Below are 26096 nucleotides of genomic sequence, written 5' to 3' on the forward strand. Positions count from 1 at the left end.
TTCTGATGTCTAGCTTATAGACTCAGGAGCTACCTGGCACATGACCTCTAGGAGAGAATGGTTCCACACATATGAACCTATCTCAGGAGGATCTGTATATATGGGTAACGATCATGCCTTGAAGATCGCTGGTATTGGTACTATCAAAATAAAAATGTTTGATGGTACAATTCGCACAATTGGAGAGGTACGACATGTCAACGGCCTGAAGAAAAATCTATTGTCTTTGGGACAAATGGATAGTCATGGGTACAAAACTCATGTGGAGAATGGAATTATGAAGATCGTTAAAGGCGCGCTTGTATTGATGAAGGCAGAAAAGATCGGTGCTAATCTATTCATGCTTAAAGGAGAAACACTACAGGAGGCTGATGCGTGTGTCGCATCAAATGGAGAAGAGTCAACGATGATGTGGCATTTCAAACTTGGCCACATGTCGGAACAAGGTTTGAAGATTCTCTCTGAGCGAAAATTGCTTCCAGGGCTCAAATCGGTAAGTTTACCATTTTGCGAGCATTGTGTTACAAGTAAGCAGCATAGATTAAAATTCAGTAGATCTATTGCTAGAAGTAAATGCATTCTCGACTTGATTCATTCTGATGTTTGGGAATCACCGGATATATCCATGGGAGGTGCAAAGTACATGGTGACTTTCATTGATGATTATTCCAGAAGATGTTGGGTGTATCCAATTAAGAAAAAGTCAGATGTATTTCCTGTGTTTAAAGAATACAAAGCGTGGGTGGAACTTGAATCTGGTAAAAAGATCAAGTGCTTGAGGACAGATAATGGTGGAGAATATACAGACGGCGAGTTTCTTGCTTTCTGTAAGCAAGAAGGTATTCAGAGACAGTTCACGGTGGCATACACTCCTCAACAAAATGGAGTGGCAGAACGGATGAACAGAACTCTTACAGAAAGAATAAGAGCTATGTTGAGGACTGCTGGTCTACCCAATTCATTCTGGGCAGAAGCAGCCAAAACTGCCTGTTATATAGTAAATCGGTCGCCATATACAGCTATTGGGTTGAAGACAGCGATGGAGATGTGGACTGGAAAGCCAGCTGATTATTCCTACCTACATGCATTTGGATGTCATGTGTACGTGATGTACAATGCCCAAGAAAGAACAAAGCTGGATGCAAAATCTAGAAGATGTATCTTCTTGGGGTATGCTGATGGAGTAAAGGGGTATCGTCTGTGGGACCCCACTGCCCATAAGATCGTCATCAGCAGAGATGTTATCTTTGTAGAAGATCAACTGCAAAGAAAAGATGGAGATGATGGCACTGTAAAAGAAAAGTCTGAGACTGTGCCAGTATATGTCGAAAATAATCCAGAAAATTCAGATTCTTCTGAAGCAGCACCAGAGCACGAGGAACAAGAACCAGTCGAGTCCGAGGCTCCAGAAGTTCGTCGGTCAACTCGTGAGAGACGACCGCCAACGTGGCACTCGGAATATGTCACAGAGATCAACGTTGCATACTGTCTTCTAACAGAGGATGGAGAGCCTTCAACTTTCCATGAAGCTTTAAACAGCTTAGATGTTGCTTTGTGGATGACAGCAATGCAGGAAGAAATTGAAGCTCTACACAAGAACAAGACATGGGAACTTGTACCACTACCACACGGAAGAAAAGCCATTGGAAACAAATGGGTCTACAAGATCAAACGTGATAGCAATGACCAAGTGGAGCGATATCGTGCGAGACTGGTAGTGAAAGGATATGCTCAGAAAGAAGGTATTGACTTTAACGAAATATTTTCTCCGGTAGTTCGACTCACAACAATCAGAATAGTCTTGGCAATGTGTGCTACATTTGACCTACATCTAGAGCAGTTAGATGTTAAAACTGCATTTCTTCATGGAGAACTTGAAGAAGAAATATATATGCTCCAACCAGAAGGTTTTGCAGAAACAGGAAAGGAGAACTTGGTTTGCAGGTTGAACAAATCTCTATACGGTCTCAAACAGGCGCCGAGGTGTTGGTATAAGAGATTTGATTCCTTCATTATGAGCCTTGGATACAACAGACTCAGTTCAGACCATTGTGCATATTACAAGAGGTTTGAAGATAATGATTTCATCATTTTGCTGTTGTATGTGGATGACATGTTGGTAGCAGGTCCCAACAAAGATCGAATCCAAGAATTGAAGGCACAATTGGCTAGGGAGTTTGAAATGAAGGACTTGGGACCAGCAAACAAGATTCTAGGGATGCAAATTCACCGAGACAGAAATAACAGGAAGATTTGGCTCTCACAGAAGAATTATTTGAAGAAAATCTTGCGGCGCTTCAACATGCAAGATTGTAAGTCAATTTCTACCCCACTTCCTGTTAATTTCAAATTATCCTCAAGTATGTGTCCTAGCAATGAAGTAGAGAGGAAGGAGATGTCTCGAGTACCGTATGCATCAGTAGTGGGAAGTTTAATGTTCGCTATGATATGTACAAGACCGGACATTGCACAAGCAGTGGGAGCAGTCAGTCGATACATGGCGAATCCTGGCGGAGAGCATTGGATAACTGTGAAGAGGATTCTGAGATACATCAGAGGAACCTCAGATGTTGCATTATGTTATGGAGGGTCAGAGTTTACTGTCAGGGGCTATGTGGATTCAGATTTTGCAGGAGACCTTGATAAAAGGAAATCCACTACTGGTTATGTGTTTACACTTGCGGGAGCAGCTGTAAGCTGGGTTTCGAAACTGCAGACCGTTGTGGCTTTATCTACAACAGAAGCAGAATACATGGCAGCTACACAAGCTTGCAAGGAAGCTATATGGATACAAAGATTATTGGAGGAGCTCGGGCACAAACAACAGAAAATTCCTGTGTTTTGTGACAGTCAGAGTGCCTTGCACATTGCAAGGAATCCAGCTTTTCATTCCAGGACAAAGCACATAGGAGTTCAGTATCACTTCGTTCGAGAAGTAGTGGAAGATGGAAGTGTGGATTTACAGAAAATCCATACGAAGGAGAACCTAGCAGATGTTTTGACCAAGCCGATAAATACTGATAAGTTTGTCTGGAGTAGATCCTCCTGTGGCCTAGCAGCAACGTAGGCAACATGACTATGGCGAAGCAGAAAGGATGATGTGGAGATTGATTGGTCCTCAATCAAATCTCCAAGTGGGAGAATGTTGAAAGTCATGGCTGGCGCCGGCCATCTAGATGGCCGGTGCCAACCATTCAACATTCAACACGGCCCGCCATTGTTGGTGGTGCCGTGTTGAATGACTCCAATAAAAAAAAAAAAAAGAGCCAAAATTTTGGCTATATAAAGAGGGCTTCCCACCCTCATTTTTCATCCAATCTTGAGAGAACAATTTAGGGAGTTGAGAGAGAGTTTAAAAGCTTGCATTTATAAGCTCTTATTTTAGTGATTTGAGAGTTTGGGTGTATTAGGGTTTTGGGTAGAGAGCTAAAATACTACAATACTTGTAACTCCTTTTCACTAGTAAAATATTTCCTTCTGTCTTCGCCCGTGGATGTAGGCTAAAAGCCGAACCACGTAATTTCTGGTGTCCTCTATTGTGCTTGTTCTTTATTTTATTTCCAATTTCATTTTAGCTGCGGTCCTGCATCACCCACCAATTTCCTAACAAGCTTGCCTCCTCATAACTTCAGAGCTTTCTCTTTTTAGCATGACCGCCTCCTTATACGTTTGAGCTGTCTCTCTTGTTGGTACAGCTGTAGCATTTTATCACTAGCCATTTCTTTTCCACTCGTTAACGACTGTCTCTGGCTTGACCGGCTCAATGAGGAATTTTCTTCGGAAATCTGGGATTTTAGGATTCTTAAGGTTACCCAAGACTGTTGTATACTTGATCTTATAGGGCCCATCAGAGCGGCCCCATTTCTCAAACATTGCGGATTCCAACGCTATGCAGCTCGAACTGAAATCACATGCATTCACTCCATCTCGAAATTTTTCATCAGCCTCGCCGGAAACCTAGGACAAAGCATCGCAAAAATATTCCCTTGCGACCTCACGAAAACATTCGTTGCATCTAATCATAGACTGCTCAACTTTTGGAGAATGATGACAGAAGCTTGCCCCTCTTCTCTAATCAAATTGTCACAAGACTTTCTGATCATACTACTTTTGAGCATTCCGATCAACTTGACAATCTCATCCTCAACACCAGTTTGAAATCTCTAATCCTATCGCAAGCCAGCAGCCTAAAGTGAAAGATATACAGATGAAAGTAATTTATGTCTTTCCACATGTCGAAGATGTGTCTAATATTGCAGAAGAAAAGGTACACTTTATTATTGATTTAAGGTTTCAATCTGACAATTTGTGCGAGAATGTGCATGATGTTTTCTTTGAGGACAAGAGTGAGAATTTGCAAATGTTTCCTTGGAGGACAGGACAAGTGTTGAAGATGATTAGATTTTTGATTTCTTTAATTTTTTATGAAGAAGAACAACCTACCTTAATTTGCGCATTAAGTCTAACAATATGATTGAGGATGTGCAGCAAAATCAAGTTGAAGAAACTAAAATGATCGAAATAGTTCTACCTATTTACATTGAAATAAGAAGATTTAATTGAAAATATAAAACTTGTTAGGGAGCACATTGAGCGACAATTGGGGAAGGGAAAAAGTTATTTGATCATTGTTTGTTCTTGGAAGTCTTCATCACCATGAAGATTGTACAAGCGAAGGAAATTGATGAAGTATGGCTTCTTTAAAGTTTGAAGAAAAATTGATGAGAAAGACAATACATTCGAATTATAAGATGATTCGGTCTTACACTATAAGTTTTATCCTTTAAATTGTATTCAAACTCGAAGACGAGTTTCTTTTAAGAGGGTGAGAATGATGTAGGATGTTATTTTAGGTATTTTAGGATTCTAGAACTTTTATTATTTTAGGACTTATTATGGTATATGTCTTAATCTTTTTTTTTTCTATTATAATGGTGATTTGTTTTTCCTTTTTAAGTTAACTTAGAGAAGTAGATTTACTCTATTATAAATAGAGAGGTCTTGCTATTAGTTTTATATTTTCATTTCACATTCATACTAGGTTTCGAAGAGGTCAAATAATATGTATTCTAGAATGTATCAAACTTACTCTTTAGAATGTAACATGCATAAGCATTTGACTTTAGGGATGGCAATTTGCAGGCTTGGGCCGGGCTTTTCAAAGCTCAAGCCCACACTATTTAAACAAAGTCCAGACCCTTCAAAAGCCGGACTCGGGTTGGGCCTAGACGGGCCTGAGCTTTTTAAATTAATTATAAAATATTTTTTAAATTAAGAAAAAAATATTTAAATTAAAGATAATCATCTAATATATAATAGAATAATAGTCCAATACATAAAAGATTAGTAATACAACCTAATAAAATAAGAAATACTTATATAAAAAATTACACTAATTTAATATTTTGAGTTTTTTAAATATTTAAATTAATTTTATTTTTTATTCATAAATTTAAAAAGCTCGGGCCAAGTCCTGGCCCAACATATGTGGGCTTTGCATTTTTTGGGCCCATATCCAGGCCCACCCCTTGCGAGCCGGACTTTAGGCCCTCGAGCTGAACTTGGCCAGGCCTGGGCCGGCCCGGGCTTTTTTGCCACTCATAGTTGGCTGTATTTGTTTCTTAAGAAACAATTTTGTAGGTAGTATATTGCTAATAAATTGATTATGAATTAAATTTCCTAACCATCTTTAAACAATTGGGTAGGTAGTTATTTAGAGATTTTAGTTACTCTAATCAAGCCCTTCTAACTTAGGAGGGGTGGAGATTGTTGCAAGCTCTTAAGTCTTTAGTTGCAAGAGTGCTCAAATCTGGATAATTAAAGCGCTGTGATTTTCTAGAGGATAAGACTGGTAGTAACCCCTCATTTATATGGAGAAGTATGTCACGGGTAAAGTGTGTTTTGAAAGGGATTAGATAGAGGGTGGTGTGGGGAAAAAATTTCTGGTGTATGAGAGTAATTGTATTCCAAAATACAATTAATCAAATGCAATTGATTATTAACAGAACCAATGGGATGAACAATTAATCAAATGCTATTCCATAAAGAGAGATGTTGAGAAAATCACTAAGATTCCTCTTCGTTGATCCAATTGTGAGGATAAATTGATGTAGCATAATGAGCTTAGATGTCAATATACAATGATAAAAATGATATCATGTATCATTTAAAAATAAATTTTCAAATGTAGCTTGAATAAATTAAAATTTTTTATGTATTTTTTAATAATGTGAGAATTATATATGAGTGGATGCTTGATAATTTCTCAAGTTATTTATTTTCATTTCAAAATATAAGTGGACGTCTGGATGGAGTAGACGTCTATCTTATAAACATCATTAAGTGAAAACATTCTTCTAAAAATGTGAGTAAAGTAGACAATACATCCATCTTATAGATATAATTGGGTAAAAATTGTCTTCTTCGTTTGAAAATGTGAGTGGACGTCTAAGTGGAGTATGTGTTCCGCTTATAGACATACTTTAAACTTCATTGGCTTTTAAATCCTTTTGTTTTTGGTTTCATTTTGTAAAATTATGTTATTCATTAAACTTAAGTTGACATTTCAATTATAATTCATTTTATTTATCCTTGTAAAGGTAGTCTCAATCACATAAGGATTATCATTTTATGAATATGTATCATGAACGTATAATATTTGGCTCGATAGATAGATCACTAACAGGACATGATTTGAGTGAATTATAAATGCATGTTTTACCTAGAAAAGATGATAGGTCCCATTAAAATTTTAATTTTAACTATAAATTTACACGAACTCTCATACTCCCTACTTCTATAATTCCTTTGTGTATTTCAGCTTTAACATCATGGATCCACCGAAAGAGAGAATACAAGTTAAAGCTCCAAATAGAAAGGACGATGGTATCTTGGAGGTGAGAAAAATAGTTTAGCAATATATAAAGATTGTGAACCAAATTGAAGGTTTTAAACCTAGTGAGGAAAATGCTCTTGAAAACTTGAAAAAGACAATTGAGGATAAAATAAGAGTTTTTGAAGAGAATGAGGCAGTTAAGGTGAAACATTTTGGAAAAATGGAGACAACAATAGATGTGTCAAAGGAACGGATGGCCGCATCAGAAGCCAAGTAATGAAGATTCATCAATTAACTATATATCTATGTTATGTTTCTACCTAGTTCGCATCTTGGAGGTGAGGAAAATAGTTGAGCAGTCTAGAAAGATTGTGAACCAAATTGAAGGCTTTAAATCGAGTGAGAAAAATGCTCTTAAAAACTTAAAGAGGACAATTGAGGATAAGAGAAGGGTTCTTGAAGAGAATAAGACAGCTAAAGTGAAACACATTAGAAAAGTGGAGACAACAATAAATGTGTCAGAGGAATGGATGGCTACATCAGAATTTTCATTCATTTTTCTCTCAAGGATATTAACTATAAATTTAAATCAACTCTCATACTACCTGCTTCCATCATTCCTTTGTGTATTTCAGCTTTAACATCATGGATCCACCTAAAGAGAGAATTAAAGTTGAATATTCTAATAGAAAGGACGATTGGATCTTGAAGGTAAGGAAAACAATTGAGCAGCATAAAAAGTTTATGAACCAAATTGAAGGCTTTAAACTTAGTGAGGAAAATACTTTTGAAAACTTGGAGAGAACAACTGAGGATAAGAGAAGGGTTCTTGAAGAGAATGAGGCAGCGAAGGTGAAACATATTGGAAAAGTGGAGACAACAATAGATATGTTAGAGGAACGAATGACTTCATTAGAAGCCGAGTAATCAAGATTCATTAATTAATTATATATTCATGTTATGTTCCTACCTAGTTGGTATCTTGAAGGTGAGAAAAATAGTTGAGCAGTATGGAAAGATTGTGAACCAAATTGAAGGCTTTAAAACTAGTGAGGAAAATGCTCTTGAAAACTTAAGGAGGACAATTAAGGACAATAGGAAGGACGATGACATCTTGGATGTGAGGAAAATAGTTGAGTAGTATAAAAAGATTGTGAACCAAATTGAAGGCTTTAAACTTAGTGAGGAAAATGCTCTTGAAAACTTGAAGAGGACAGTTGAGGATAAGAGAATAGTTCCTGAAGAAAATGAGAAAGCCAAAGTGAAACACATTGGAAAAGTAGAGATAACAATAGATGTGTTAGAGGAGCGGATGGCTGCATAAGAAGCCGAGTAAGGAAGATTCATCAATTAATTATTTATCCATGTTATGTTCCTACCTAATTAGTGTTGTTTGATTTTTTTTTTTAGTTTAATGTATATGTTACCTTGTCATGTTATATTTACAAGTAAAAATTCACTTTTAACTAAGAAAAAGAGAGCTGATTATTAAATTTTTGATATTGTAATGTCATTAGAGGATTATTATTAAATTAATTTCAACACTCGTTCTTGTGATTAATTTTGGAGCTACAACACTAGAAAATAAAAATAGTATTAAGTCTTTTAATCTAATACCGTCTTTAAATTTAGCTGCATACGTTTTCTTGCATTGCACTAAGGAATTAATGATTATAAGTTGAAGATAGAGATGTGTTATTTCATTTCATGATCTTTTACAAATTCTTTAGTGTCTGGCTAGATGTCATTAATAAATTGAAGTTTTCTGGTTCCGTTAATGCATGTATGCAAACGTAGTTATTTGTACAAATAGAGTGTCATACATGTATTTATAGCTCCATAATTTGATATTTATATTTTAATATCTCATAATTATTAATTATGCGCGAAGTATGTTTTGAATCATGGAGTTGTGACATATGGTTATCGCTTATCAGCTTTGGTTTTCAACTTTTCGAAATGTTAGTGGACGTTGTGAGTAAAGTGGACGTATAAGTGGAGTAGACATCCCTTTTATGGATATAATTAAGTGAAATCAGTTTTCTTCATTTCAAAATATGAGTAGACGTCTAAGCGGATTTGACATTTTTCTTATAAACATAATTAAGTAAAACCAGTCTTTTAAAAATGTGAGTAGATATTATGAGTAGAATAGACAGTACATCCGTCTTATAGATATAATTGAAAGTTGTCTTCTTCGTTTGAAATATGAGTGGACGTCTAAGTGGAGTAAGTGTTCCTTTTATAGACTTTCAAATACTTTTGTTTTTTATTTCCTTTTGTAAAATTATGTTATTTATTAAATTTAAGTTGACATTTCAATTATAATTCATTTTATTTATCCTTGTAAAGGTAGTCTCATTCACATAAGGATTATCATTTCATGAATATGTATCATTAACGTATAATATTTAGCTCGATAAATATATTACTAACATGACATGATTTGAGTGAATTATAAATGTATGTCTAGCAAAGATGAAGGGTCCCATCAAAATTTTCATTCATCTTTTTTTTCAAGAATATTAACTATAAATTTACACGAACTCTCATACTCCCTGCTTCCATAATTCCTTTGTGTATTTCAGCTTTAACATCATGGATCTACCGAAAGAAAAAATAAAAGTTGAAGCTCCAAATAGAAAGGATGATAGTATCTTGGAGGTGAGAAAAATAGTTGAGCAATATAGAAAAATTGTGAACTAAATTTAAGGCTTTTAACCTAGTGAGGAAAATGCTCTTGAAAAATTGAAGATGACAATTGAGGATAAGAGAATGGTTTTTGAAGAGAATGAGGCAGCTAATGTGAAACATTTTGGAAAAATGGAGACAACAATAGATGTGTTAGAGGAACAGATGACTGTATTAGAAGCCGATTAATAAAGATTCATCAATTAATTATATATTTATGTTATGTTCCTACCTAGTTGGTATCTTGGAGGTGAGGAAAATAGTTGAGCATTATAGAAAGATTGTGAACCAAATTTAAGGCTTTAAACCTAGTGAGAAAAATACTCTTGAAAACATGGAGAGGACAATTGAGGATAAGGGAATGGTTCTTGAAGAGAATGAGACAGCTAAGCTGAAATACATTGGAAAAGTGGAGACAACAATAGATGTGTCAGAGGAATGGATAACTACATCAGAAGCCGAGTAATGAAGATTCATCAACTAATTATATATCCATATTATGTTACTACTTAGTTGGTGCTATTTGTTTTTGTTTTGAGTTTAATGTATATGTTAACTTGTTATTTCAGCTTTAACATAATGGATCTACCGAAAGAGAGAATAAAAGTTGAAGCTCCAAATAGAAAGGATGATAGTATCTTGGGGGTGAGAAAAATAGTTGAGTAATATAGAAAGATTGTGAACCGAATTTAAGGCTTTAAACCTAGTGAGGAAAATGCTCTTGAAAAATTGAAGAGGACAATTGAGGATAAGAGAAGGGTTTTTGAAGAGAATGAGGCAGCTAATGTGAAACATTTTGGAAAAATAGAGACAACAATAGATGTGTTAGATGAACGGATGGCCGCATCAAAAGCAGAGTAATGAAGATTCATTAATTAATTATATATCTATGTTATGTTCTTACATAGTTGGTATCTTTGAGATGAGGAAAATAGTTGAGCAGTATAGAAAGATTGTGAACCAAATTGAAGGTTTTAAACCTAGTGAGAAAAGTACTCTTGAAAACCTCGAGAGGACAATTGAGGATAAAATAATGGTTCTTGAAGAGAATGAGACAGCTAAGGTGAAACACATTGTAAAAGGTGGAGACAACAATAGATGTGTCAGAGGAATGGATGTCTACATCTGAAGCCAAGTAATGAAGATTCATCAATTAATTATATATCCATATTATGTTACTGCCTAGTTGGTGCTGTTTGTTTTTTGTTTGAGTTTAATGTATATGTTATCTTGTCATGTTATATTTATAAGTAAAAATTAATTTTAACTAAGAAAATGAGAGCTAATTATTAAATTTTTAATTTTGTAATGACATTAGAGGATAATTATTAAATTAATTTCAGCGTCCGTTCTCTGTGATTAATTTTGGAGCTATAAGACTAGAAAATAAAAATACTATTAACTCATTTAATCTATTATTGTCTTTAAATTTAGTTACATACAATGTCTTACATTGCACTAAAGAATTAATGATTATAAGTTGAAGATCGAGATGTGTTATTTCATTTCATGATCTTTTACAAATTGTTTAGGGTTTGGCTAGATATCATTAATAAATTGAAGTTTTCTGGTTTCAATAATATAAGTATGCAAACATAGTCATTTGTACAAAAAGAGTGTCATACTTATTTTTATAGCACCATAATTTGATATTCATATTTTAATATCTCATAATTATTAATTATGTGCAAAGTATGTTTTAAATCATAGAGTTGTGAATCAAGAGTTATCGCTTATCTGCTTTGATTTTTAACTTTTCGAAATATGAATGGACGTTGTGAGTAAAGTAGACATCTAATTGGAGTAGACATTCCTTCATTTCAAAATATGAGTGGACGTCTAGGTGGAGTAGACGTCTTTCTTATAGACATAATTAAGTAAAAACAGTATTCTAAAAATGTGAGTAAACATTATGAGTATGTATTATGAGTAGAGTAGACAAGACATCCTTTTTATAATATAATTGAGTGAAAGTTATTTTTTCGTTTGAAAATGTGAGTGAACATCTGAGTAGAGTAGGTGTTCCTCTTATAGACATACTTTAAACTTCATTGGCTTTGAAATACTTTTATTTTTTATTTCCTTTTGCAAAATTTTGTTATTCATTAAACTTAAGTTGACATTTCAATTATAAATCATTTTATTTATCCTTGTAAAGGTTGTCTCATTCACATAAAGATTATCATTCCATGAATATGTATCGTTAATGTATAATATTTGGCTCGATAGATAGATCACTAACATGACATGATTTGAGTGAATTATAAATACATGTTTTACTTAGCAAAGATGATGGGTCCCATCAAAATTTTCATTCATTTTTCTCTTAAGGATATTAACTATAAATTTAAATGAACTCTCATACTACCTGCTTCCATCATTCCTTTGTGTATTTCAGCTTTAACATCATGGATCCACCGAAAGAGAGAATTAAAGTTGAATATTCTAATAGAAAGGACGATTGGATCTTGGAGGTAAGGAAAATAATTGAGCAGCATAAAAAGTTTGTGAACCAAATTGAAGGCTTTAAACTTAGTGAGGAAAATGCTTTTGAAAACTTGGAGAGAACAACTGAGGATAAGAGAAGGGTTCTTGAAGAGAATGAGGCAGCGAAAGTGAAACATATTGGAAAAGTGGAGACACAATAGATGTGTTAGAGGAACGAATGACTTCATTAGAAGCCGAGTAATCAAGATTCATTAATTAATTATATATCCATGTTATGTTCCTACTTAGTTGGTATCTTGGAGGTGAGAAAAAATAATTGAGCAGTATGGAAAGATTGTGAACCAAATTGAAGGCTTTAAAACTAGTGAGGAAAATGCTCTTGAAAACTTAAGGAGGACAATTAAGGACAATAGGAAGGACGATGACATCTTGGATGTAAGGAAAATAGTTGAGCAGTATAGAAAGATTGTGAACCAAATTGAAGGCTTTAAACTTAGTGAGGAAAATGCTCTTGAAAACTTGAAGAGGACAATTGAGGATAAGAGAATAGTTCCTGAAGAAAATGAGAAAGCCAAAGTGAAACACATTGGAAAAGTAGAGATAACAATAGATGTGTTAGAGGAGCGGATGGCTGCATAAGAAGCCGAGTAAGGAAGATTCATCAATTAATTATATATCCATGTTATGTTCCTACCTAATTAGTGTTGTTTGTTTTGTTTTTTTTAGTTTAATGTATATGTTACCTTGTCATGTTATATTTACAAGTAAAAATGCACTTTTAACTAAGAAAAAGAGAGTTGATTATTAAATTTTTGAAGTTGTAATGTCATTAGAGAATTATTATTAAAATAATTTCAACACTCGTTCTTGTGATTAATTTTGGAGCTAGAACACTAGAAAATAAAAATAGTATTAAGTCTTTTAATCTACTACTGTTTTTAAATTTAGTTGCATACATTTTCTTGCATTGCACTAAGAAATTAATGATTATAAGTTGAAGATAGAAATGTGTTATTTCGTTTCATGATCTTTTACAAATTTTTTGGTGTATGGCTAGATGTCATTAATAAAATGAAGTACATTATTTCCGTTAATGTAAGTATGCAAATGTAGTTATTTTGTACAAATAGAGTGTCATACTTGTATTTATAGTTCCATAATTTGATATTCATATTTTAATATTTCATAATTATTAATTATGCATGAAGTAAGTTTTGAATTATGGAGTTGTGATATATGGTTATCGCTTATCAGCTTTGGTTTTCAACTTTTCGAAATGTTAGTGGACGTTGTGAGTAAAGTGGACGTCTGAGTGGAGTAAACATTCTTCTTATGAATATAATTGAGTAAAATCAGTTTTCTTTATTTCAAAATATAAGTGGACGTCTAAACGGAGTAGACGTTTTTCTTATCGACATAATTAAGTAAAATCAGTCTTTTAAAAATGTGAGTAGATATTATGAGTAGACATTGTGAGTAGAATAGACAGTACATCCGTCTTATAGATATAATTGAAAGAAAGTTGTCTTCTTCGTTTGAAAATATGAGTGAACGTCTAAGTGGAGTAAGTGTTCCTTTTATAGACTTTCAAATACTTTTGTTTTTTTATTTCCTTTTGTAAAATTATGTTATTTATTAAACTTAAGTTGACATTTCAATTATAATTTATTTTATTTATCCTTGTAAAGGTAGTCTCATTCATATAGGAATTATCATTTTATGAATAAGTATTATTAACGTATAATATTTGGCTCGATAGATAGGTCACTAATAGGACATGATTTGAGTGAATTATAAATGTATGTCTAGCAAAGATGATGGGTCCCATCAAAATTTTCATTCATCTTTTTTTCAAGAATATTAACACGAACTCTCATACTCCCTGCTTCCATAATTCCTTTGTGTATTTCAGCTTTAACATCATGGATCTACCGAAAGAAAAAATAAAAGTTGAAGCTCCAAATAGAAAGGATGATAGTATCTTGGAGGTGAGAAAAATAGTTGAGCAATATAGAAAAATTGTGAACTAAATTTAAAGCTTTAAACCTAGTGAGGAAAATGCTTCTGAAAAATTGAAGAGGACAATTGAGGATAAGAGAATGGTTTTTGAAGAGAATGAGGCAGCTAATGTGAAACATTTTGGAAAAATGGAGACAACAATAGATGTATTAGAGGAACGGATGGCTGTATTAGAAGCCGATTAATAAAGATTCATCAATTAATTATATATTTATGTTATGTTCCTACCTAGTTGATATCTTGGAGGTGAGGAAAATAGTTGAGCAGTATAAAAAGATTGTGAACCAAATTTAATGCTTTAAACCTAGTGAGAAAAATACTCTTCAAAACTTGGAGAGGACAATTGAGGATAAGGGAATGGTTCTTGAAGAGAATGAGATAGCTAAGGTGAAACACATTGGAAAAGTGGAGACAACAATAGATGTGTTATGTTATATTTACAAGTAAAAATACATTTTTAACTAAGAAAATGAAAACTAATTATTAAATTTTTTCTTTTGTAATAACATTAGAGGATTATTATTAAATTAATTTCAACGCTCGTTCTCTGTGATTAATTTTGGAGCTATAAGACTAAAAAATAAAAATACTATTAACTCCTTTGATCTACTACTGTCTTTGAATTTAGTTGGATATGTTTTCTTGCATTGCACTAAGGAATTAATGATTATAAGTTGAAGATAGAAATGTGTTATTTCATTTCATGATCTTTTACAAATTTTTTGGTGTCTGGCTAGATGTCATTAATAAACTGAAGTTTTCTAGTTCCGTTAATGTAAATATGCAAATGTAGTCATTTGTACAAATAGAGTGTCATACTTGTATTTATAGCTCCATAATTTGATATTCGTATTTTAATATCTCATAATTATTAATTATGCGTGAAGTAAGTTTTGAATCATAGAGTTGTGACATATGAGTTATTGCTTATCAGCTTTGGTTTTCAACTTTTTAAAATGTTAGTGGACGTTGTGAGTAAAGTAGACGTCTGAGTGGAGTAGACATCTCTCTTATGGATATAATTGAGTGAAATCAATTTTTTTATTTCAAAATATGAGTGAACGTCTAGGCGGAGTAGACGTTTTTCTTATAGACATAATTAAGTAAAACCAGTCTTCTAAATTGTGAGTAGAGTAGACAAGACATCCGTCTTATAGATATAATTGATGGAAAGTTGTTTTTTTTTTTTTGAAAATTTGAGTGGACGTCTGAGTTTTTGGTTTCCTTCCGTAAAATTATGTTATTAATTAAACTTAATTTGACATTTCAATTATAATTCATTTTATTTATTCTTGAGGGTAGTCTCGTTTACATAATGATTATCATTTGATGAATATTTATCGTTAACATATAATGTTTGGCTCAATAGATAGATCACTAACATGACATGATTTGAGTGAATTATAAATGCATGTTTTACCTAGAAAAGATGATAGGTCCCATTAAAATTTTAATTTTAACTATAAATTTACAAGAACTCTCAGACTATCTGCTTCCATAATTCTTTTGTGTATTTCAGTTTTAACATTATGGATCCACCGAAAGAGAGAATAAAAGTAGATGCTCCCAATAAGAAGGACGATGGTATCTTGGAGGTAAGGAACATAATTGAGCAGTATAGAAATATTATGAACTAAGTTGAAGGTTTTAAGCCTGATGGGAAAAATGTTCTTGAAAACTTGGAGAGAAAAACTAATGATAAGAAAATGTTTCTTGAAGAGAATGAGGCAGCTCAGGTGAAACATATTAGAAAAGTGGAGACAACAATAGATGTGTTAGAGGAACGAATGATTTTATCAGAAGCTGAGTAATGAAGATTTATCAATTAATTATATATATATATGTTATGTTCATATTTAGTTGGTATCTTGGAGGTGAGGAAAATAGTTGAGCAGTATAGAAAAATTGTGAACCAAATTGAAGGCTTTAAACCTAGTGAGGAAAATGCTCTTGAAAACTTAAGGAGGACAATAGAAAGGATGATGACATCTTGTATGTGAGGAAAATAGTTGAGCAATATAGAAAAATTGTGAACCAAATTAAAGGCTTTAAACTTAGTGAGGAAAATGCTCTTGAAAACTTGGAGAGGATAACTAAGGATAAGAGAATGGTTTTTCAAGAGAATAAGACAGCGAAGGTGAAACACATTGGAAAAGTGGAGACAACAATAGATGTGTTAGAGGAACGAATGACTACATCAGAAGCCGAGTAATGAAGATTCATCAATTAATTATATATTTATGTTATGTTCCTACCTAATTGGTGTTGTTTGTTTTTGTTTTGAGTTTAATATATATGTTACCTTGTCATGTTATATTTAAAAGTAAAAATGCACTTTTAATTAAAAAAAAAGAGAGCTGATTATTAAATTTTTGATGTTGCAATGTCATTAGAGGATTATTATTAAATTAATTTCAACACTCGTTCTTGTGATTAATTTTGGAGCTACAACACTAGAAAATAAAAATAATATTAAGTCCTTTAATCTACTACCGTCTTTAAATTTAGTTGCATATGTTCTCTTGCATTGTACTAAAGAATTAATGATTATAAGTTGAAGATAGAGATGTGTTATTTCATTTCATGATCTTTTACAAATTCGTTAATGTCTGGCTAGATGTCATTAATAAACTGAAGTTTTCTGGTTCCATTAATGTAAGTATCCAAACATAGTTATTTGTACAAATAGAGTGTCATACCTGTATTTATAGCTCTATAATTTGATATTTATATTTTAATATCTCATAATTATTAATTATGTGCGAAGTAAGTTTTGAATCATATAGTTGTGACATAAGAGTTATCGCTTATCAGTTTTGGTTTTCAACTTTTCAAAATGTTAGTAGACGTTCTGAGTAAAGTAGACGTATGAGTGGAGTCGACATCCCTCTTATGGATATAATTGAGTGAAATTAGTTTTCTTCATTTCAAAATATGAGTAGACGTCAAAGCGGATTTGACATATTTCTTATTGATATAATTAAGAGAAAGCAGTCTTCTAAAAATGTGAGTAGATATTATGAGTAGACATTGTGAGTAGAATAGATAAGACATCCGTCTTATAGGTATAATTGAAAGAAAGTTGTCTTCTTCATTTGAAAATGTGAGTGGACGTCTAAGTGGAGTAGGTGTTCCTCTTATAGACATACTTTAAACTTCATTGGCTTTCAAATGCTTTTGTTTTTTGTTTCCTTTTGTAAAATTATGTTATTTATTAAACTTAAGTTGACATTTCAATTACAATTCATTTTATTTATCCTTGTGACGGTAGTCTCATTCACGTAAGGATTATCATTTCATGAATATGTGAGCCATCATGCGAGCCAGAGACCACGAACCAGCTCAAGATTTAAATAAAGTAAATGTTGAGGAACCAATACATTACCTTATGCCAAAGCCCACGTACACATTAAAACTAACTTTAAAAAACTAGTCGGGGTTTTGCAATTTGGGGTTCTATACTCAACTTTGAGGAACCAGTTGGGGTTTTACAATTTAGGAGTTTTATACTTAGAGTTTTATAACTTGAGTGCTTTGGTTGAAAGGAAATCGAAAGACAAAGCATATACTCGCACTCGTTTGAAACATATTGAAGGAGAACGTCGTTATGTGCTTTGAAACAGATTGGAGACGATGCTGTGTCGAGCTTTGAAACAGATTGAACGAGAACGACGTCGTGTGCTTTGAGAAGGACTGAAGGAGAACAACGTCGTTTGGATTGAAACAGATTGCTCGACATAGCACTGGCGTTGAAATTAAAAAATTTCAAGATCAAAACAAAACGACATCGTTTTTGTGGGACTTTCGGGGTTTGAGTCGGGGGAAATAGTAGCGCTATACTCGAATATTAGAGATGGTAAAAATCTACAAGAGTAGACATCCCTAAAATATTAGAGGGGAAAAAATCTAGGTAGTGTAATACAAGATAAAAATCTAACAATACTATATGAGATTTAATTAAAATGTGAGTGGCATAGAAGTTTCTTGGATATTAAAGAGGGTAAAAATCTGGGTGAATTGAGTAAACATCTCTCGAATATTAAAGAAGATTAAAATCTAGGTCGTGTTATATGAGATTAAAATATGGACAGTGCTACATAAAATTTAATCGAAGTATGAGTAGAGTAGGCATCCCTCAAATATTAGAGAGAAGTAAACGTCTCTTAAATATTAAAAATTGGCAGTACTATATATGATATAAGATTTAGTATAAAGTAGTCTCAGTAATTACCTAATTGTAAATTTATCAGTAGTAGTCTGATGTAATGTCAATAGTAATCTCATGTAATATGAATCGTAGTCTAAGTAATAGTCTCATATAATTATATATATATATATATATATATATATATATATATATATATATATATATATAAGTGGCATAATGAAGATTCATCAATTAACTATATATCTATGTTATGTTCCTACCTAGTTGGTATCTTGGAGGTGAGGAAAATAGTTGAGCAGTATAGAAAGATTGTGAACCAAATTGAAGGCTTTAAATCGAGTGAAAAAAATGCTCTTGAAAACTTGGAGAGGACAATTGAGGATAAGAGAAGGGTTCTTGAAGAGAATGAGACAACTAAGGTGAAACACATTAGAAAAGTGGAGACAACAATAGATGTGTCAGAGGAATGGATGGCTACATCAAAAGCCGAGTAATGAAGATTCATCAATTAATTATATATCCATGTTATGTTACTACTTAGTTGGTGCTGTTTATTTTTGTTTTGAGTTTAATGTATATGTTACCTTGTCATTTATATTTACAAGTAAAAATACATTTTTAACTAAGAAAAGGAGAGCTAATTATTAAATTTAATCTTTATAAGATCTTTTATTTAACAAAGATGTTACATAGTATTAGCCACCAAGACCTATTCAAAGAATTAAGAACTACTCAATTAGAATCATACTGAGTGTAGCACTAAAAATATTTCATCAAAGATAGCTTTTTCTGAAAGAAAATCTTTCTAAGACATTTTCCCTTATGTTTTCCACCTAACAAAGTGTAACAAATTGATTAGCCTCCATTGCCTAATCAAAGAACGACCTTATAGGACCTCGAAACTGAGAATGAAGTTAATTTTTAGCTTTTAAAATTTCAAATTCTTTGTTATAAATCTCCACCCCCCCCCCCCAAATAAAGGTTATAACAGTATAAACGTTTTTAAAATTAAAAAAATATTCAAGTTTCTTTTATGGTTTCAAAGATAGTTGCCTATTTAGTATTTTATACTTGAGTGGTGTTGTTGGCATCTCTCTCTAAACTCTTTATAAAATCCCTCTTTTAAAAATATTTAAAAATTATACTACTCTTAAATAAAGGTTATAACAGTATAAACGTTTTTAAAATTAAAAAAATATTCAAGTTTCTTTTATGGTTTCAAAGATAGTTGCCTATTTAGTATTTTATACTTGAGTGGTGTTGTTGGCATCTCTCTCTAAACTCTTTATAAAATCCCTCTTTTAAAAATATTTAAAAATTATACTACTCTTAAATACATGCATTTTAATTCCACAAATAACTCAACATTCTTATTTGTCAACAAAAACCCATAATCTCTTATTACAGTTTGCGAAATTAATTTCATACTTTCACGCACACTGTTAATGAGAATTATTGACAGATATAACTTTTACTTTGTAAAAGTTTCCAAAATAATCACCAGAAAGTGCTCATGATATCAATTAATATACAGTATACACTACTAAAATCACATTAAAGCTTAAAACTAAATTGTTAATCTCTTGCTCTTTTGAGAATTTTCAAAATTCCAAAACCTATAATTAATAACCCTATTTTACGATAGAAGGATGATTTGGGTTTAATTTGATATTTTTAATTGAGGTTAAAATTGTGCATTTAGCCATTTATAAAAGAGGGGTTGTATAAGAATTTTAGGGGTTCAACTAGAGTTATTATATATTTCATTTAGGAATAAGAAATTGAGTAGTAAACAAGTTTCAAAGATATGTTTTTCATTATAGCCTGAATCTTAGTTTCAAGCTTAATTTGCTACTTGCTTTCACCTTCCTTAGCTTGTGAGAAGTTTAGCTTATAATAATTAATAACCCTATTTTACTCTTTACACTTGCACAGAGTCGCATTACTCACATACCAAGAGTTTCTCCTTATTTCTTTCTTTTGTGGGCTGTAATGCCTTACGGCCGAAATCTGTTTTATTACGCAAAAATGGTGTTTTATTATGCTATTGTTGTGGGCTGTCACCGTTCAATATCTTTATAAAACCCCATTTTTGCATTATAAATTAAATAGCATTTTTACAAGAAAAAGATCACAGTAAATTACAAATACAGAATTATTTAACATGAACATTATTAATTTTATGGAGATGATAAAAAGTTGTGTTAAAAGCTAATATTAACGTTACTTATTTTACTAAAAAGAGATTTTAAAAAGTTGTTAGTCCTCAGAAAAAGAAATTTTCCAATCAGCCCTCTCCTAGCCAGCCTCTCATAGCTAAAGAGCTTCGCATCTGCCCTTCTGCTCTTGGAGGCACTTTCTTCAATTGTACAAACCTCCAGTACTTACCATTGCATTCTAAAACTCCTTGAGTAGAAACTTGCCTTTGGTTGGCCATGCATAAAATATGAATATATTAAGTTTCAATGATTCTTGTGAAAAAGTAAACTTAAATGGAGATCACGGTTTCCAAATGATCCATTAGCGTAAACATGATTAGAAGTTAGTATTCATTCAGGAGGGGGGGAAAAAGTACAGTACTTGCGAACATGCTATTCATGTCTAGGAAGGATTATCATTGTGCCATTTGCATATAAAAATGGTAAAACATGCTAACATTCTAAAATATGTTTTAGCAGAAAACTTATATCGTGGATAATGGAAGCTGCCCAAAGGAAGAATGTCGATAACATAAACCGGGATGAAATATTCGAGCTGTTTAAAGAGATCGTGATGGGGAATGAACGCCTAAGAGGAAATTTATCAAACCGATGAGAATGAGGCTATTGAAAACTTGCAGAGGACTGTTACAAACTACCGTCATGATCAGGCAGAGGCCATTGGAAATTTGCGGAGGATAATTGAGGAGGCGACAAGGTTTGTTGAAGAGAATTGCATAGCAAAGATGCAACAAATAGACGAAGCAAATGCAAACATAGCTGAGTTAGAGGCATGGGCAAAGCATCGAGAGATGCGAGAACGGCTCAGAATGAACAAAATTGATGCACGTAGGAAGCACTTTAGTTGTTTTGCTACTTGTACCACTGCTATATAAGTTTCTTTGGAACATTTGTGTGTTTCAGTTTCCATATAGCCATTGTTTAGTATAAGCTTCTAGTTATAAAATAAATATTCTTTATCAATTGCTCTTCTTATAAGCGAAATTAATATGGAATTTTGGTATTCACCTATGATCAGAATATTAATTTCTGTGTAGAGCTTTAAAGGAGATTGGAAATTTTGAGCTATTGGCTATTGTTGTATGTGTCAGTATGGCTTGCTTATTATCAACATTCAACAACTTAAAAGAAGCATTTGGGACAAGATTGCTAAGCTATTCGAACTTCTTCTTAAAGAAAGCCGGTGTTAAGAAAAAAAGGAAAAATTAGTGCTATTGGTACTCCACTAACTTCTTTAAGAAATACCGTTTTATTCCGAAATTAACCTCACTTTTTCATCTCCGAATAAAAACTTAATGATATCTCTCTATTGACAGAAATAAAAAATTTAAAAAAGCTTGAAATATTAACAAAACAAGAAAAAAAAAATGACTTTTTTTTCCTCCTCTCTTTTTTTGTTTTCTATGATGGTTACCAAGCCTTAATTTTCAACTGTTATCTGTGTCTACCCTTTGTTCTTGTCCAAATCAATTCGTGATTGAAACTATGTGTTGAATCAAGTTGAACAAGGTATATGATTCTGTATCAATATGTATGAAATGTTTTTGGTTGACCATAAGGCAAAATTGAATAACATCAACTTGACGAGTTTCAGAAAGCCTAGTAGAAATAAGTATGTTGATACAAAAGTGCGCTGCTAGAAAGTGTCAAAGGATTACACATGGTACCGAGCATTCAAGTCCTCACAGTCACACATTCCCGAGTTATTGCCCGGTAAATTTCTATGATGCGGATTAGAGTGCACGAATACGATCTGTAGATCTGACGATTTAAAAAAAAAAAATTTAAATCAGGGTCATACTTTTATGAAAGTAAAGAAACTAATTTAAAAAGTCAAGTGTTAAGTTACATTCAATGTAACTTACACAATTCATTTCAACCACATAAAATTATGAGACCACAATTTATCCGGTTAAGATGGGTTGTGTATGTTACATTAAATGTAACTTAGAGACTCCCATTTAAAAATTGTAATTTAAACTCAGTCTTTTTTAAAAATTGTGTCAATTTTAGCGCGCGCCCATACACATACACACACACACACACACACACACACACACACATATATATATATATATTAAACTATAATTTCGCGTCAATTTCATAATTATGTAAAAAGTACTTTTAAACATTACTTACAGAATTAAATATTTAAATATAATACACCCGACCAATTTTGTATATAAATATTTAAATATTATATATGTATATAATAAACATATACATATATATGAGTGTATGGGTACATGTATATGTATATGTACTATATTATAATTATAACAGGAGTAATATTTAACAATAAATTTATTGTTTTGTTATTTGACAAATAACATCATCAGGCAATTATTTATAAAAATAAGCTCTCATGAATTCTTCGGATCTGAATAAGCAGAATATTACACGTAATATTTATTGCACGTGGCAAGGTAACAAAAACTGTTACCTTCTTGACGCTGAAAATTGAAACGTGGCATGCGCTGGCTTGCAGTCCAAGGGAAACGCGGTTGGACAATGGTTAGCCTTGCCGTGATTTAAGCCGTGTGTCGACACATGATCTTCAGTATGCACTTGCACGTAGGGATGGCAATGGGGAGGGGAGGGGAGGGGACCGATCTCCCCGTACCCATCCTCGATATTTTGCGTATGTCCCCGTTCCCTCCCCGTCCCCGTCAGAATTACTTAAGAGAATCCCCATCCCCTCCTCGAATAATAACAGGGGATCCCCGATCCCTGAATAATTAATACATTTTTTTTCAATTTTGAGTTAATCATATTAAAATAAAAAATTCAAATAAAAGTAAAGTTCGAAATATATCTTACATTAATATCTATTACAAAAGTCACATACATTAAATTAGTAAGTAACGTAACATGCAATGAATACAAACTTCTTTTACAAACTATCATGAACAAATTAATAGTTTAATACAAAATTGTTAGAAATAAAATCGAATTTAGATTCAAAATTAACTTTTTTAATGGTGGCGTGGGCACTTTATAAATATGGACTATTCCCTTTACAACACAATAGTTAAATCGGAGCAAATCAAAAGCAAATATTATATTAGATTATATATTAAAATTGTGATTCGCTGTGGGCAATTATAACATCTAAAAATAAATAAAAAATAGATTTAAGTTTAAAATATTTAAAGAATATTAAAATTAAAAAAAATATTTGGCTAATAGAATTTATTCGGTCTTTTTAATGTCCTAAATAAAAATTTAGAACTTTAATTAGTTAATTAGGCCTAAAAGTTTAATAATATAAATATTTTGATATTTTTTATTTTTACCAATATTTATAATTTTATAATTTAAATTTTATTATTTATTTACTAGTAATTTTAAAAAATTAAAATAAAATTAAAAATTAAAATGGGGAAATGGGTAGGGGATGGGGATTCCACCTCATCCCCGTCCCCTCCCCGAATAAGAAATTAGGTAAAAAAATTTTTCCGTCCCCTGCCTGAATAAAAAATTAAGTATAAAATTATCCTCATACCCTCTCCGAATGAGAAAAATCCTCAAAAATACCCGTCTCCGTGAGAATTTTTGTCATCCCTATTTGCACAACTCGTCAGGCTCCAGCTCTTCATTTGAACACTGATCGTCCCAAGTGCCACGTCATCCCATCAACCGCCTTAAGATAATAACACTTTTGCAATTTGCAAACAAGTTGATGCCTTGTCAGCAAAAGCTGGATAATGGGTAACAATTCCCTACAAACACCACCGTATGTCCATATCCCATCCAACTTACCAACTGTTTATTTATTTACTTTTTTTTTTTTAAGGAAGGAAACAATTTATTAAGAATGACAAAAAGTAAATGATAAGAGCAAAGAGGCTTAGCTCCTGAAAAAAGAAAAGTAAATAAATAAAAAAGAATAGCAGCGATAGAATTCCTCACCTAAACTTAAATTTATGATTTAAGATACCATGTTATTCTCAAAAAAATATTTTGGATTTATAATAGAAGAGCATCAACTCAAACTATATGAAATTTGAACGACTTAACCTAACCTATGTTGGTAAAAACATCTACCATTAGATTATCTTCCTGAAAAGAGTGAGTATAATAAAAATAAATTTGAAAAATAACAACCTTATAATTAATACAATTATTTCCGAATCATTTTTCAGTCCTAAAATACTCTAATTTCACTTAGAAGCAGCTGAAATAACTTACAAAATTGTTAATCGCCATTATTTAGACATAGAAATAGGTCTCATGATCCAAGTTCGTGGCAAAAATACTCAGTAAGCAGCCTAAATGATTTTGATAAATATCCTTTTACAACCATTTAAACTTTTAAACGTATATTCATCAAATGGAAAAAAAAAAACATTATAGTTGAGAAATATAGAAGTAACTTTTGTTTATTTTTATATAATTTTACAAATCTTTAAAAGATATTCGAAAAATTTAGATTAAAAAAATGTAATTTTGAATGTGTTTTTCATTCTCTTTTTTTTTTAAAGTATCCATTGCGTCAACTGAAAACAAAAAACCAATACAAAAAGATTCCTGTTATGTAGTTCAGCCAACATAAGCACAACCGCAGCAAATAACTCTCTCTTCTGTAGCTTCTAGTTCAAGAAGCCTAGCGTGTTCGTAGGGAAAGCTCGCGTGTTCTCTAATTAGCAATCATACCTCACTCTCCCTCTCTTCATTTTTCTAACCCTCTCTTTCTCTCTCTAAATTGAAAAATATGCACAAAAAGCAAATTCTCTTTCTCCCGCCCTTCAATCTTGATATCGGCGATCAGCTTATTTCGATAACTCGTTTAAATTGAAGAATCAAGAAAGGAATTTTAAGATGTTGGAGGATCAAGTAGCGAATTTGTTACAGAGGTACTTGGGGAATTATGTGATAGGTCTTAATAAAGAAGCTCTCAAGATCAGCGTCTGGCAAGGTCCGTCAATTTTTTTTCCTCTCTTTTCTCTTGTAATTTGCTTATAAAGTTCGGTTTCATTTCATACCTAGAGTTGTAATTGAACTATTTCTTGAAGTGTTAAAATGATTCTATTTCCTTCTTGCACTTTTCCTGTTTAAAACAAGTCTGTGCCAATTGCAATGAACTTAACCATTGTTTTAGTTGTGAAATAGCAACCAGTACAAAGAATTGATACTAATGTATCGTGTGGTTGTTTCAGTTTAATTTTTAATTTATTTACTTGTTATGGTCTGGTGAAACTTCAATGGAACAGTTTCATCATTGTTGAGGATTCGCTGTAAAATGTACTAATATGCTAATTCAGTTCTCGAAAGACGATTTAATTGTGGTAGTGGATGCAAGTAAATTCCACGTTGTAGCTATAAAATGATTGAGTTTAGGACCATTGCTGTAGTATGTGTATTTAGGATTCTGATATGACGAGAATATTAGTTTTAGAAATATTGCTAGTCTTTGTGTTCTCGTAGTTATTTATCCTTTTTCTTTTTTCCTCTGAAATGTAATACAGGCGATGTAGAGCTTACGAATATGCAGCTGAAGCCAGAGGCCCTTAATGCATTAAAGTTGCCCGTAAGAGTTAAGGCAGGATTTCTTGGATCAGTTAAACTTAAGGTTGGCCCTGATCTTTTTGTCACCAATTGCTACCCCCCCCCCCCCCCATGAGAGAACTCAATAACTATGGTATTTTTTGGAGTGGTAGAATCTGAAACACCCTTGATTTATTTTAATAATTGTACTTCTTCTTTTTTCCTCCCG

At 32.4% G+C, this 26096-nt stretch overlaps 1 protein-coding gene across 1 annotated transcript in view; it reads left to right on the top strand.

Moving 5' to 3' along the window:
* The first annotated feature begins 24947 nt into the window (after positions 1 to 24947).
* Positions 24948 to 26096, top strand: part of LOC18048233 — a 44266-nt gene continuing 43117 nt past the window's right edge. The window contains exons 1-2 of the mRNA XM_024189119.1: positions 24948 to 25298; positions 25849 to 25952. Of these exons, the coding sequence (XP_024044887.1) occupies positions 25202 to 25298; positions 25849 to 25952 (201 nt within the window). The 5' untranslated portion in view covers positions 24948 to 25201. The remainder of the gene's footprint in view (positions 25299 to 25848; positions 25953 to 26096) is intronic.

The sequence above is a fragment of the Citrus clementina genome, unplaced genomic scaffold, assembly GCF_000493195.1.
Source record: "Citrus clementina cultivar Clemenules unplaced genomic scaffold, Citrus_clementina_v1.0 scaffold_3, whole genome shotgun sequence".
In the NCBI taxonomy this organism is placed as follows: domain Eukaryota; kingdom Viridiplantae; phylum Streptophyta; class Magnoliopsida; order Sapindales; family Rutaceae; genus Citrus; species Citrus x clementina.